The sequence below is a fragment of the Stenella coeruleoalba genome, assembly GCF_951394435.1.
Source record: "Stenella coeruleoalba genome assembly, chromosome: 17".
NCBI lineage: Eukaryota > Metazoa > Chordata > Mammalia > Artiodactyla > Delphinidae > Stenella > Stenella coeruleoalba.
Genome location: NC_137163.1, coordinates 27,383,309 through 27,399,681, shown reverse-complemented (window position 1 = coordinate 27,399,681; position 16,373 = coordinate 27,383,309). Strand labels below are relative to the sequence as shown.

The 16,373-nt window shown below is 36.4% G+C and overlaps 1 protein-coding gene across 1 annotated transcript in view; it reads left to right on the top strand.

Moving 5' to 3' along the window:
- Positions 1 to 16,373, top strand: part of PKHD1L1 (PKHD1 like 1) — a gene marked incomplete at both ends in the record, with an annotated part of 143,164 nt that overhangs the window by 53,119 nt on the left and 73,672 nt on the right. Inside the window, 11 exons of the mRNA XM_079901821.1 lie at positions 928 to 1,049; positions 2,776 to 2,908; positions 3,329 to 3,524; positions 5,203 to 5,345; positions 5,790 to 5,894; positions 7,044 to 7,232; positions 8,015 to 8,185; positions 8,729 to 8,955; positions 10,036 to 11,020; positions 14,769 to 15,017; positions 15,732 to 15,881. Coding sequence (XP_079757947.1) covers positions 928 to 1,049; positions 2,776 to 2,908; positions 3,329 to 3,524; positions 5,203 to 5,345; positions 5,790 to 5,894; positions 7,044 to 7,232; positions 8,015 to 8,185; positions 8,729 to 8,955; positions 10,036 to 11,020; positions 14,769 to 15,017; positions 15,732 to 15,881 — 2,670 coding nt within the window. The remainder of the gene's footprint in view (positions 1 to 927; positions 1,050 to 2,775; positions 2,909 to 3,328; positions 3,525 to 5,202; positions 5,346 to 5,789; positions 5,895 to 7,043; positions 7,233 to 8,014; positions 8,186 to 8,728; positions 8,956 to 10,035; positions 11,021 to 14,768; positions 15,018 to 15,731; positions 15,882 to 16,373) is intronic.

The following is a 16,373-nucleotide window of genomic DNA, read 5'->3' as shown; positions in this document are numbered from 1 at the left end:
TAGACCCAGGAAAAGTTCCAGAAACAAATCAGGGAAAGGGATGCTGACGCAGAAGATGGAAAGAAAATAACACATTTTTCCTATCCTGCTTCATTTCCTTTGTGTTTTGTTTGTTTGTTTGACCATGCTTAAGTGTGGATTTTGTGCTTTGGCCTTGATCTTTTTGGTGTGTTCTGTTTATATATATGTATATATATACATATATATACATATATATGTGTGTATATATATATATATATATTTTGTTTGTTTGTTTGTTTGTTTGTTTTTTTGCGGTACACGGGCCTCTCACTGCTGTGGCCTCTCCCGTTGCGGAGCACAGGCTCCGGACACGCAGGCTCAGCGGCTATGGCTCACGGGCCCAGCCGCTCCGTGGCATGTGGAATCTTCCTTCCAGGACTGGGGCACGAACCCGCGTCCCCTGCATTGGCAGGCGGACTCTCAACCACTGCGCCACCAGGGAAGCCCTGTTTTTATATTTTATGTTATTTTTATTTTGTTGGGATTTTTTCTTAGTTTTTCTTTTACTTAAAGGTATTAAAATTTGGGATTTTGTATTAATTCACTCTCTTGAATTTTGTATTAATTCACTCTTAATTCACTCTCATTTCCCACTGGTTGAGTAAATAGAAATAGCATAATTTCTCTTTAGGATGAAGACACAAAAACAAATATTAGTTGCAAATCTGTGTTATTTCATTAAATCACTTAGCCCAACCCCTTTACGGCTCCAGACTCCAGAGCTCAGACTCGGGTATGTGGTGATGATTCTATATATCTCGAGGCTGGTCCTTGATCTATTTGCCAACCTGTCTCTTGGATGATTAGACAATTCTTGAGTGATGTTAGATGACTGCCAAAGTGTCTTTTTGTTATAGTTAATCTAATGTGTTTTTGTTGTCTGATTTTGTGTTTTTACTTATGAAGGTGGTACTCTTCTGACTCTGACTGGATTTGGCTTTAATGAAAATTCAAAGGTATTAGTCGGCAATGAAACCTGCAATGTAATTGAAGGGAATTTGAATAAGATAACCTGCAGAACACCAAAAGTAAGGCATCTGATTTCAGTCATTTTTCTTCTAAGTCTGAACTTGTATGAATTAAGGAACATCTCAGTAAAGGGTTAAACAAATGCCTTATTTACCTATAGCAAGTGCAGAGTTTCAGTTATGCTCTTTAACAATTATTTCGTCAACATTTTTTGCCGAGATCCAAATACCAAATATTATCTTCCACATTCTAGATACTTAACATCATTAAGGAAGACATACATATAAACCAATGTTAAATAGTGTGTTCCATTTGAACTGATAGAAGTAGACACAAAATGAAGATAAAATACAGCGGGGAGAGGGTGTCAGGAAGAGTTTCATGGAAAAGTTGATGTCCTATCAGAGGTGGAAGGATGATGAATGGGAGTTGACAAGGTAAATCCAAGGATGAAAAAAATATAGCAGTAATAAATAGTCTAAAAAATTCAGGGAAGCCATTCTAGACATTTTGGGTTTTTTTTAAGGAATACATATTTTAAATATGTTAACATTTCAGTTTGTTGGCAAAACACACACAGTGTAAAGTTTCCCATGGAATATTACATCTCAGGACCAGTCATCGTTCTTTATTTTTTAAAATAGTGTTTAAATTTAAACCAAGACTCTGTTTTACTTACTATGTGCAAAAGGAGTGAATTCAGTCACTAATATTTAAAAACGTAGTAGGTTAAGGGTGAGAATTATTATGTAGTTGACGTAGGAAAAGTGAATTTGAGCATGTGTTGGACTGAATGGTGGAGATGAGAATCTGGCGGGTATAGTAAATTAAAGCTTTGTTTAAATTATGTCATTCAATTAAACACTGAGTGTGCACTAAGTACTAGATGCTAGGAAAACGATTTTTCCTAATTGGGAATTGTATAGGTGCTATATTGGTGAAAGCACCAAATATTTTTCTTAGGTTTTAGTCTTGGATTCTGGAACTATGTCAGCAAAGTTTATAATAATGTCATTTGTCCATGAAGAGGAACAAAAATTACATTCAAGCCTATTTTAAGAGCAAAAAGCTCAAAACTTTAAGTATCGTATGCTTTATTAATTAGAGAATCACTTGTCTAGGGACTTCCCTGGTGGCGCAGCGGTTAAGAATCCGCCTGCAAATGCAGGGGACACGGGTTCAAGCCCTGGTCCGGGAAGATCCCACATGCCGCGAAGCAACTAAGCCCATGTGCCACAACTACTGAGCCTGTGCTCTAGAGCCTGCAAGCCACAACTACTGAAGCCTGCGCTCCTAGAACCCATGCTCCACAACAAGAGAAGCCACCGCAATGAGAAGCCCACGCACCGCAACAGAGAGTAGCCCCCCCCCTTGCTGCAACTAGAGAAAGGCTGCGTGCAGCAAGGAAGACCCAATGCAGCCATAAGTAAATAAATAAATAAATAAATTTATTTTTAAAAAAGAAAGAGAGGCTCACTTGTCCAGAACATCTGAACTATATTGCAGAACCCTGGGAAATCCAATACTATAGATGCATTTGAATTGATCATAAATACCCACAAAACCACTATATCATATAGCTTTATCTAAAGAATTCAAACATGCAACCTACATTTGACACCACAACTTTCTAAATATCTGATAGTTAACTCTGATTCATGACTTTGAGAAAAAAACATCTTTGGAAGTTTATTTTGAATAATTCTATTTGTTTTTAGCCATTGAATTTCTGTATCTCAACATTTAATATTTTCTAATTGTTTTATTTTTTTCCTCTTATTTCAGAGAATTGAGGGTACAGTTGATATATCAGTTATTACCAGTGGATTTCAAGCCATGGCAAAGAATGCTTATAGCTATAATTGTTTACAGACTCCAGTTATAACTGATTTTAGTCCCAAAGTACGGACAATACTGGGTAAGAAATTCTTCAATAAGATTAGTCATTTGATATATATGTATGTGTATACCATTTCTAAAAAAGCTTTTGAAGCAGTTTCTCTACGGTTGTGTTTCTTAAAGCAAAACCTGTCACAGGTTTTCTTTTTTAATCATAAATTGGTCTGTTTATTATATCACTTTGAGCATGTGCAATAATAAGAAAAATATTAATTTTTAAAGTTCTTTGCCATATTTTTCCCTGTTAAACAATTAAACATGAATTTTATCTCCATGTGGCAGCTATCAACTCTTTCATTGATTTTCTTTTACCTCTGAAAGTGTTAGGATTTCCTAAATCCATTGAAACATAAGAGATGAGTTGGTTGACTTAATATTCAAATTTTGCTCTAGATAATACATTGACTCTTTTTGTAAAACTTTTCTTTTAAAATAATAGGAGAAGTTAATTTAACAATTAAGGGTTATAACTTTGGAAATGAACTCACACAAAACATGGAGGTCTATGTTGGAGGAAAATCCTGCCAGGTCCTTCACTGGAACTTCACAGATATTAGATGCCTTTTGCCCAAGTTGTCTCCTGGAAAACATGATATCTGTGTAGAAGTCAGAAACTGGGGTTTTGCGTCAACAAGGTATGGTCATGACCATAAACTTTGACAGAGCTGTGGAACACATGGTGCTAATATATTGAGATAGGAGGAGAAATAGTCATTAACCTTATAATATTTCAGTTGCTCTCTTCACCTTTCTACAATTCCTTTTGCAAAAGATTCTGAAAATTTCTCATAACATGCAGTATGATGCTTAGGTTTGAGACCAATACCATTCAGATTAGGTTGTAAGATTTCTCTGCAGAACTAGGTTTATGTATATGTCACATGACTTTCATTCATTCTGGAAATACTTATCAAGAAGTTACTGGGGGGCAGGCACTTTCTCAGTGCTGGATTTATAGTGGGGAATAAGAGGGATATGTCCCCCACCTTAATGGTGCCCACAATTTTGTTGGGGAGGCAGATTTCAAACAGATGATTACATCAATAACTGGATTATAAGTGAGAAAAAGGCTATGGATAAGAGGTCCCAGGTGCTACAAGAACATATAATAGAGCTAATTTTTACTGAGGGACTGGGCACTGGAAAGAGTTCTCTGAAAAGGTGACAGGTAAGCCAAGAAACGGGTGGGAGCTGCCAGGTGAAGGAGAGAGTGGAGAGAATCCTCCTCCAGCTCTGACTTTCCTTTAACTAGGTGTTTAGTATTTTCTTCCCTGAAGCTGCTTGTCAGCTGGTAAAATTTTAGTTCTGGCATAAGGAAGTTACTGGTTTAGAGCACTTAGAAAAAGAGAAAACTGGAATTTAGGGATTAAAAAAAAGGCAAGTAAAACTGATGACAGAGTAGAAGGAAAGATCATTGTAGAAGTGTCTTGTGGGAGGTGAAGAAAGAAGAGCAACAGTAAACATAAACTTCAGCACTACATCCCCTCTTAGATTCACGGGGCAGAGCTCACATGGTTCTAGAAGAGCTGTTGGCTTGTGCTTTGGCTTGATGATATAACGGGCAGAATTGACAGCATACAAAACTGGGTACTTGGGTGGTGGTTCAAAAACTACCAATTCAGTTATGATGAGGAAGTTAGATAAAAATTAACACAAAGACTCATTTAAGTTATGGTGGGAGCTGGGATGTGGAAGTCAACTCTATATGTCGGGTCAGAAAAGCACTGTACATTTTGATGTCCTCCTAGCAGATACATTGTAACGAAGCAAAATAAATTAAAAACCCTCTCCTTGAAATAGTGGGAAGGGAGATCATGACAGGTTTTCAACAAATAAAGAATGATAAATTCAAATTAATTGCACAAAACTTTACTTATATTAAATGTATGGAATTTCATTGCTATTCTTTTTTATAGATAATGCTGCCTTTATGGGGGTTTTTTGGGTTTTTTATGCCTTTATGTTTTATTCTAATAACTAGATAAAATATTTTAAAGGATTTCCTGTATTTCTTGTGACCTCAATTCTCATAACCATATTTTTCCCATAGTATTTTAAGTTCTTCCATCTCAAATTCTCCTGCCATGGGATTTTCAGAAATGTTATTTTCATATTTAGGGAAATAACTATTATATATGTATATGATCCAACCAAATTGAGGTCATGATAATTATCAGATTATCTAGTTTGAGAAAGTAATGTTTTATTAAATATTCAAGTACTTCCTCTTAAATGAATTAGGTCCTAAGAAGAGTTTAACAACATGACCCCATGGAATGCTCATTGAAATATCTATTAATTTTTCTTTTACAGAGACAAATTAAATGCTTCTATACAGTATATTTTGCAAGTGACCAGCATGTTTCCACAGAAGGGCTCCTTATATGGTGGAACTGAAATCACTATAATGGGTTTGGGATTCAGCACAATACTAGCTGAGAACACTGTGCTGTTGGGTAAGAGTTTCATCCTCACAGGAGGGCTGTTATCATTTTTCTCATCTTAAATGATGTGCTGTAGGTGCTGTGACTCTCAGTCATGGACTCTCAGTGCTGTGACTTCCATGACTCTCAGTCATGGAAGCTTTGTTTTTCTATTAGCATGTAAAAGGTTAAGTGTATTTGGTTAGGTGGTAAAAATAAACTAAATAACTGCTTTTGATTTCAGTAAATAATTACCAAATGTTTAATGTGTATAAAACACTTTAAAAAAGGAGAGGTCTCTGTTCTAAAACTAGTCAGTACTCAAACATGATTGCCATCAGAAAAAAGTACCAAAGATCCTACTATGTAATGGGGAGCTTTTGTAGGGCCTTGACTATTTACTAATTATACTTCTTCTCTGTATTTCACAAAAACTATTTGAGAAAATGTTTTTTCCCCCATCCTTTTTCTTTCTAGGGTCCTTCCCGTGCAATGTGACAGCATCATCAGAAAATGTCATAAAATGTGTTGTTCATTCAACAGGGAAAGTATTCAGGATTACCAACAGTGGGGAAGATTCAGGTATCAGACAACATTTATCTGCTGTAAATAATGGAGACATGTTACCTTGGAATTAATTTGATTTTTACTTATAATACTTCAAAGTATTCAGAGAATAGTTATTGTTATTTCTTTGTATAAGTTGTTAATAGTTTGTCTAGAATTTATCCACCTGACATAGGGGGCCACATATAGAATGAATCAGCAAGCAGTAGACTTGAGTCTAGAAGGCTAGGCTTAGGATTTCCAAGTTCAGGAATTGCCACTTGGTTTTACTGCAGTATAGAACCTCCTGAATTACTATAGTTTGTCTTCCATTATGGGTTTCTAAATAAATATTCAAATAGAAATTATATAGATTTTTGCGTGCCTCAATGCCTGAGAAGATTTTTGCGTTTAAAGAATTGATCAGAGGGCTTCCCTGGTGGCGCAGTGGTTGAGAGTCTGCCTGCCGATGCAGGGGACACGGATTCGTGCCCCGGTCCGGGAAGATCCCACGTGCCGCGGAGCGGCTGGGCCCGTGAGCCACAACTATTGAGCCTGCGCGTCTGGAGCCTGTGCTCCACAACGAGAGAGGCCGCGACAGTGAGAGGCCCGCGTATCACAAAAAAAAAAAAAAAAAAAAGAATTGATCAGAGCTTTTAAAAATATTCCATGTGGGCTTCCCTGGTGGCGCAGTGGTTGAGGGTCCGCCTGCCGATGCAGGGGACGCGGGTTCGTGCCCCGGTCCGGGAGGATCCCACATGCCGCGGAGCGGCTGGGCCCGTGGGCCATGGCCGCTGGGCCTGCGCGTCCGGAGCCTGTGCACTGCACTGGGAGACCCCACAGCAGTGAGAGGCCCGCATACCCAAAAAAAAAAAAAAAATATTCCATGTGACATTTCTGAACAACTTGTTTATTGACTCTGAGTTTTTTCAAATTGCCTCTCGGTCAACAGTTTTGGAGTTGTGTGGTTTATCTTTTCCTTAGCTTCTCATTATGTTACTTTCCATTATTTCTGTTTATTTTTATTATGTGTTTAAAGTAGACATGTAAAAGTTTTACAATGTTAATTAAAAGGTTTTTTCCCTCGTGGCTGTATGAAAAGGAAATATTTTCAAAGATAATTATTAAGAATTTGTACTCCTTTTCCTTTTTTCTTTAAAAATATGACTCAATTCTTGTTCCCAGTACACGGATTAGGTTATGCCTGGTCACCGTCCGTCTTAAATGTGTCTGTGGGAGACACAGTGACATGGCATTGGCAAGCACATCCATATCTCAGGGGAATAGGATATAGAGTTTTCTCTGTCTCCAGTCCTGGAAGTGTAATTTATGATGGCAAAGGATTTACCAATAAAAGAGAAAAATCTGCATCAGGTATGTTTCCGCTTTGTTGCGTTTTGCATCATGCTTCTTTTTCCCAGATATAATAAAAAGAAATTTGTTTAGATTTAAAATACTTTTGCATAAATAATATATACAAATACACAAAATGATTTAGCTGGCATTTTATTGCTATAGTAAAAATATTACAAATTTATAAAATATTCCAAATGAATGTCAGCAAGGTATTTTATACATCAGAGATGAGCTCTGATATCAGAAATATCTCTATTCATTCTGGAATAATCAACCAGAAAAATATATTGAAACAAGCAAAATACAAAGAAAATTGAAGTACGTGTTTTAATCATACCAGTCTGATAGCAAGTATGAACTTCTGTTGATTGGAATCAGCTTTAAAATCAGTCTTTCTTCTAGGACAACTTAGCGTACAGTGTGCCTTTTAGACTGCCTGTTTTGTTCTACACATGTAGCAGTTTGAACTTTTTACTCATGAACACAAACTGTTTTTCATTGAATGTTGAGTTTTTCTTTAAGATTCTGTGAATTATGCCAGATTTAACATGGTTTCTCTAGAAAAATTAATGCTGGATCTTGCCTTCCTAGAATGTAATTTCATTATACAAGACAGTTCTTTTATAGACATTTTATAGTTGTTTTATAGTCATTTCCTTACTACTTCCTGTTGAAATATCACATGCATAAAAAATAAGAAACCTGTCGCCTGCATGCGCGTTTGAATGATTATTTCAAATTTCTTTTCAAAGATGCATTAATTGCTTGTATTTATTATGTGCAATCTCATTTTATGGTAGGTTCATTTTCTTACCAATTTACTTCACCTGGAATCCATTATTATAGCAGCGGGTATGTTGATGAGGCCCACTCCATTTTTCTCCAAGGAGTCATTAACGTTTTACCAGCTGAAACCAGGCACATTCCCCTGCACCTGTTTGTGGGTGGCACTGAAGCCACATATGCTCAGGGTAAGAAGGTTAAAGGTAGAAACCCTGTCACTTCGGTGACCCAGGGTATATGCAACCATTCTGGAGTAGGAGGCAGATGACTGGGGCTAACTGTCTCTCACTAGCCGCATGACCCTGAATAGGTCGGGACTGCTCTGAGGCTAGAATTTATTCTATAAAATAAGGGGATCATGTTAATGTTGTCCTGTCAGTCTCCCAGAATCCTTATGTGCCTCAAATGAGATGTTAATGTGAAAAAGTTCTGATACTCTGTAAGTGCCTGAAAATATATTAAAATGTGAGATGATGTTGTTTTATTTTCCCCATAGGGTCTGGCCTTAGACAAATTGAAAAATAAATTAATTTTTTATTCACTCTTTACTGTATCATCTGTGTCCAGGTCTTTCTTTTAACTTTGAACCACCTGGGTCTCCTCTTGTCATTTGGGAAAAAAAGACTTACCAGAATATAAACCACCATCATCAAAATTAGAGTAATACAGTCTGAAAACAATTCTTGTTTTAGAATTTTATCCATGACTTACAGGCAATCTTTTGTCTAAAGGAGGACCCGTAAATTTGCACTTGGGAAGCTCTGTGACAGGCTGCCTGGCGACAGAACCCCTGTGTGGCCTGAACAGTACCGGGTTTGCACATTCAGATAGATTGCTCTTTGAGCTTTCAAGTTGTTTTTCACCATCTATAAGCAACATTAGTCCATCCATTGGAACACTAAATGAATTGATAACAATTACTGGACGTGGCTTCAGTAATCTCACATGTGCTAATAAGGTAAGAATATAAAGATCTCCTTTTTACCTCTGTATACACAATAAAAGGAAGATGTTTCATCCATAACCTCGTAGTTTAATTTATGACAGCTTAATTGTGATATAATTCACACACCATACAACTGGCCCATTTAACGTGTACAATTCAGAAGCTTGTGGTATGTTCGTAGACTTGTGCGTCCATCACCACAGTCAATTTTAGAACATTTTCTTTGCCCCAAAAAGGAACCCCACAGTCCTTAGATATTACCCCCAACCCCTCCGTACTTCCTGGCCCTAAACAACCACTAATTTTTCTGTCTCTGTGGATTTGCCTATTGTGAATATTCTTATAAATAGAATCATACAATATGTGGTCATTTGTGACTAGCTGTATTCACTAAGCATAATGTTTTCAAGGTTGATCCATGATGTACCATGTAGCAGTACTTCATTTCTTTTTATGACTGAATAATATTCCACTGCACAGTGTATACATTTTATTTATTCATTCATTAGTTCATGGACATTTGGGTTGCTTTCACCTTTTTGGCTATTATCAATAATGTAACTATGAACATTTGTGTATGATCATAATTTAGTTTAAGATTAATCCAAGATATGCCTTAATCAGCCCCCAAATTAATTTCATGAAAAAAAAGTTTGCACTTGATCAATTTTTTTTTAATTTATTGATTGATTGATTTTTTGGCTGCATTGGGTTTTTGTTGCTGTGCACGGGCTTTCTCTAGTTGCGGAGAGCAGGGGCTACTCTTCGTTGCGATGCACAGGCTTCTCATTGCGGTGGCCTCCCTTGTTGTGGAGCATGGGGCTCTAGGCATGCGGGCTTCAGTAGTTGTGGCTTGAGGGCTCTAGAGCTCAGGCTCAGTAGTTGTGGTACACGGGTTTAGTTGCTCCACGGCATGTGGGATCTTCCCGGACCAGGGCTCGAACCCATGTCCCCTCCATTGGCAGGCAGATTCTTAACGACTGCGCCACCAGGGAAGTCCCCAAATTTTTAAATTTAGTTGTTGCTAATACAAAATTTAAATTCACACTAGAGTAATGTATTGACTTGTTTTCATGTTCATTTTATTTTCAGGTTACAATTGGTAGCTATCCCTGTGTTGTAGAAGAAAGTAGTAATAATTCCATTGTGTGTCATATTGACCCTCAAAACTCAATGGATGTTGGTATCAGGGAAATTGTCACAGTAACTGTCTACAATCTGGGCACTGCTATCAACACACTGTCCAGTGAATTTGATAGGCGATTTGTACTTTTGCCAAACATCGACGTGGTATTACCAAATGCAGGGTCAACTACAGGAATGACAAAAGTGACCATAAAAGGCTCTGGATTTGCAGTTCCTTCTGCTGGTGTACAAGTCCTTATGGGTCATTTTCCATGTGAAGTTCTGTCAGTGAATTATACAGCCATTGAATGTGAAACATCTCCTGCTCCGCAGCAGCTTGTGAAGGTAAATCTTCTGATCCACGGAGTGCCTGCCCTGTGTCAAGGGAACTGCAGCTTTTCATACTTAGAAAGCATCACTGCTTTTGTAACAAGAATCTCCCCAAACACCATCAAAGGATCTGTAAAAGTTCTTATTGAAGGAGAAGGTTTTGGCACTATCTTGGAGGACGTTTCTGTTTTCATTGGAAACCAACAGTTTAGAGCAATTGATGTTAATGAAAATAACATCACTGTTCTTGTGACTCCTCTTCCGGCTGGAATTTATCCTCTTAGTGTTGTGGTGGGAATGAAAGGCTTAGCTCTGGGAAACCTTACTGTCAGCAGCCCCCCAGTAGCATCTGTCACACCAACTTCTGGAAGCATCGGTGGTGGCACTACTTTGATGATCACTGGAAATGGCTTCTATCCAGGCAACACCACAGTCACTGTTGGGGATGAACCTTGCCAAATTATTTCTGTCAATTCCAGTGAAGTCTACTGCCGTACCCCAGCAGGGACAGCTGGAAGGGTCAGTGTAAAGATCTCTGTGAATGCAGTCGCTTATCCACCTCTGTCATTTACGTATGCCTTGGAAGATACTCCACTTCTCAGAGGAGTTATCCCAAGTACAGGTAGGCCAATACCTGCTTTTTTGGTGTCTTGATATACTATGATCAGTAATATTTACTAGCATAGAATTGGAATAATGTTTACAAATGATTTTTAGAATGTGTTTTTAGACAAACCCTCTTAGTCAATACATGGGATTTGAGTTCTGTGTAGTCTCTGTTGTGTGATTATTTTTTGCACATTCTTGGGATAAAATTTTTGGCCAAATTCCCATTTCTGTTTTAAAACAAAATCCCCATTAACTTCACCTAAATTTCAAAATGAGGAAGAAATAGATGGATACCTGTGTACTAAAATTGATCATTAATTTATGTCATTAATGTTAATATGACAGGCAATACCTGTTAAAATTCGTAAGTAGTTCATCTTATTAACATTGAGAATTTTTTAGAGTATCTTGTTTCCAGGAAACTACAATTGATTATTAACTTATTAATACAACAGAATTCCTTTTAAGGGGGTAATTGGCCCATTCAGGTGGAAAAAATATTATAAAATAGGATTTACTTAATTATTTAATATGACTTGGCCTTCTGAGCTAAGAATAGATTGAGATGTCTTCCTGATCCTTTGTCATTATGTTATGCTGTTTCTGATCATCTTCAAGCTATTGGAATGCTTATCATCTATGTAATGATTTCTGAAGAGGCAGCTATAGTCTAATGGCTGAGAACATGGCCTTAATACCTGGATTCACACCTTGGTTCTTTTACTTTCCAGTGGTGAAACTTTGGACGAGTTTCTTAAAATATCAGTTTCCTTACACATGCAGATACCTTCCTCATAAGGTTAAAAAATCTCATTCATATAATGCAACTTAAAAGTTTCCTTTAATAAAGAACTTATTAAGGGACTTCCCTGGTAGTGCAGTGGATGAGACTCCGTGCTCCAATGCAGGGGGGCCCAGGTTTGATCCCTGGTCAGGGAACTAAATCCCACGCGCATGCCGCAACTAAGAGTTCGCATGCCACAACTAAGGAGGCTGCCTGCCACAACTAAGGAGCCAGCGAGCTGCAACTAAGGAGCCCGTCAGCTGCAACTAAGACCCAGCGCAACCAAATAAATAAATAAATAAATATTTTTAAAAAAATAAATAAAATGAAGAACTTATTAAATGTTGGCCTTTTAAAAAAAAAGTCTTTGTTAATTGTTAATTTACAGTGCCAGGAAATGTATCAGGTTTGGGTAAGGTGTATTCTGTGCCTTCAAGAAGTTTGCTATTGAAATTTTCTTTTAGACATCAAGTTTTCTCATTTAGAATTTTAAAAAGCAAATATTAACAGTAGCAATGGCATACTTCCTCCCATATATTTGCAATCATTGCAAATGAAGAACATATTGGCATATGTTCTTTATTTCCATGAACCATTTCTGTCTCATCTCTCTTTGAATGTATCTTTCAAAACAATGTATCTGAAGATAGATGAGACTTGTAGACAAGTGAGAACTGAGCTATTGGGTTGGCCAAAAGGTGCCTTCGGTTTTTAAGTAAAAATAAAAAGCACATTTTTCATCTTCACCAAGAACTTTATTGAACAACGTATTCACCCTTTTGTTCCAACTACTTTTGCCGTTTTTCAGGCAACTCGTAATTCCATCTTCCCAAAACGTTTTGTCTTTTTGAGCAAAGAACTGGTCCAGGTGCCTTTTACAGTCTTCCAGGGAATTGAAATTTTTTCCATTAAGAGAATTTTGTAAAGATCGAAATAAATGGAAATCCAAAGGTGCAATGTCTAGTGAATACAGCAGGTGAATCAGAACTTCCCAGCCAAGCTGTAACAGTTTTTGCCTGGTCATCAAAGAAACATTTGGCCTTGCGTTATCCTGATGGAAAATTATGTGTTTTCTGTTGACTAATTCTGGACGCTTTTCATTGAGTGCTGCTTTCACTTGGGCTAATTGGGAGCAGTACTTGTTGGAATTAATCGTTTGGTTTTCCAGAAGGAGCTCATAATAGAGGACTCCCTTCCATTCCAACCATATACACAACATCACCTTCTTTGGATGAAGACCGGCCTTTGGTGTGGTCGGTATTGGTTCATTTCACTTGCCCCACGATCTCTTCTGTTTCATATTATTGTACAGTATCCACTTTTCATCGCCCATCACAATTTGTTTTAAAAACAGAACGTTTCTGTGACGTTTCAGTAGACAGCTGCATGTGCAAATATGGTCAAAAAGGTTTTTTTCGCTTAAGTGGAACCCAAACATCAAAGCGATGAACATAACCAAGCTGGTGCAAATGATTTTCAACACTTGATTTGGATATTTTGAGTATGTCGGCTGTCTCCTGGATGGTATAATGTTGATCTCAATTAATGTCTCAATTTGATCGCTATCAACTTCAACTGGTCTCCCCGACCACGGAGCGTTGTCCAGAGAGAAATCTCCAACACGAAACTTCGCAAACCACTTTTGACATGTTTGATCAGTCACAGCACCTTCTCCGTACACTGCACAAATCTTTTTTTTGCGTTTCAGTTGGCATTTTTACCTTTCTTGAAATAATAAAGTATAATATGCCAAAAATGTTGCTTTTTTTCTTCCATCTTCAATATTAAAATGGCTACACAAAAATTCACCAATTTTGATGTCTTTTTTAAAATGCACGCTGATATGACAACTGTCACATACAGTCTAACAAAATTGTTTCAAATGAAATTAAAGACAACTAAGTGCTACTAGAGCCATCTTACGGAAAAAAACGTTCAAACCTTTTGGCCAACCCAATATTTTATTTACTGAAGAGGCAAGGTATACATCACACTTAGAACACTTCCATATGAAAGGTGAAAATACCAGAGAAGATTAAAAACTTCAGACCTGAAAACATTTTTTAATCTTGTATCTTAAAACTATTGGTAACATGAAAGATCTCAATATCTATGGTCTTTAAAATGGCAACTTACATTTCAGTGACACTTACTATGGTCAATTATGTAGTTATTTTTACTGTTACTACTTGAATTAAAAGCAAACTAATACGTGGTGACTCTGCATTTGTAACAAGTTATGTTGATTAATAACTATTCACTTATTATTTAGGTACGTAGGTCTGTGTTTGGATGCCCTGTGAAAAATTCCATGTGTGTAATGCCCTCAATGCTTTTTGTCAAAAGAAGGAAGGAAGGGAACAGAAGGATTGAGATACTTTATTCTATGTACATTTGTTCAAGGCATTAACATCAACATTCATCTATAAGTCTTTAAATTAATTCCTTGTTTCTGTATTTACTATCTTATACCTAATTATTTATATATCATAATTTGTTTATCAAGTCATATATATTGAAAATATTTGAATTAAGAAAAATAGTCCATTCATCAGAAGAGTTGCAAATATCAGGAAAGTACCAAAAGTTTTAAAAAGTAAACCTCATCCCTAAATATGCTCTAACCCACCACCCACTGCTCAGGCATTCATTCATTCTACAGACATTCTAGATCTTCTCTCTTTTCCATTAGCCTGAATTATTAGTAACTTACAACTTTCATCTGTAGAATGGACCGATGTGCTAGAAAATAATGAACATTGAGATAAATATCTTATAATCAAGATACCATAGACTGCAATGAAATTATAGCCAAAATGTATATGACATGACATGTACTGTTGGTATTTATATTAGTTTTAAAATACTGGATATTATTTTGTTTATGTAAGTGCATGGGTATATCTTTAAATGCATGTGCAAGTATTGGAATTTAGGTATATGTTTATATTTATATGGTTTGCTTTTTGTTTTTAAGGTCCTCCAGGGACTGAAATTCAGATCAATGGGTCAAATTTTGGTATTGATATCTTGGAAATTTCAGTGATGATAAATAACATTCAGTGTAATGTGACCATGGTCAATGATACTGTATTGCAATGCATTGCTGGAGATCATGCTGGTGGCACTTTTCCTGTTACGATGCATCATAGGACAAAAGGCTCTGCTGTGTCTACAGTCGTCTTTGAGTACCCACTTACTATTCACAATATTCATCCAAGCCAAGGTAGGCATGAATGTACCAGAACCTAGAAATATTTTATATTGTTTCAGTAAACACTTATTTAGAAAGAAACATATTCTTCAAACCCTGCTAAAATGTGTAGTTCCTATAACACACTAACATATTTTTGTTTATGCATCAAATTAATAAGCATGCAAGGGTATCAATCATTTCAAAATATTTGTTTAATGCCTATATTTCTCTTGTGCTATATAATTTATCTAAAATTTAATATTATTGAAAATGTCCAGGTTTTATTTGGAAATTGTTTTTAAATCATGTTTAGATATCACTGGCCTGTAATTATGTCTATCTAAATAAGTATTTTTTTTCTGTTTGAAAATTATTTTAGTGGTTAAAAACCTTAAGCGTAACCAATGTGCTTTTAACTAAAATGGTAACTTTACATTTGTGTTTTGACTACTCAAATTCTTTGTGACATTTCTTTTAAATAAAATTTTAGTTCCTGGAAGTAGTTCAAATAAATGACCAGATGTGACATTTACTCAGTGAAGGTTTTAAAAAACTACAATCAAAAGAGATTCTGTTGCACTAATATAATATAATATAATATAATATAAATAATTTCAGTTCTGCAAATCTTTTCATTTAATGAAACTTGCTTCCATTTCAGGTGTTAAAATAAAGTTAAATATATGTACAGAGGAGGTTTTCTTTTCATTAACTTTGTCTTTCCCTTTTATATGTCTTCACTAGGGAGCTTCGGTGGTGGTCAAACCATGACTGTGACAGGCACTGGGTTTAATCCACAGAATTCAGTTGTATTAGTTTGTAGCTCCAAATGTGCAGTCGACAGACTGAAATCTAATCGCACAACATTATTATGTGAAGTTCCACCTAGTAATGGTAAGTAGTCAGAAGAAAGAATGGAAGTCTTTGAGAACTGTTGAATTTTATAGAGATCAGTCTGAATTTCTTTTTTCAATTTTTTGTGTTCATTTGGGGCAATTGAATCACCTTTATGAATTTCCTGATTTTAAGCAATTGCTTCAGAATTTTGTTTTCTAGGCTTAAAATATTTTCCAAGATTCATGACATTTGGGTTAAACTGAATTGTTTTTAGTAAACTGCAGTTTTTCAGTTTATCACATAAAGAGCATGCCAAACGGAGAACATGTTTTTAGTTCCTGTTGGAGTATTAACTTTCCCCTAAAGGGGGGATAGCATAATGGTTATGAGGGTGAACTCTGGTAATTCGTTGCCAAGATTCAAACGCAAGCTGTGTCTTTGGGCAAGTTATTCAAGCTCTCTGTGTCTTTGTTTCCTCTTCTGTAAAATGAAAATGATCACATTAGCCTACTTATTGTGAGGTTTGATAAGTTAATGTATGTGAAGTGA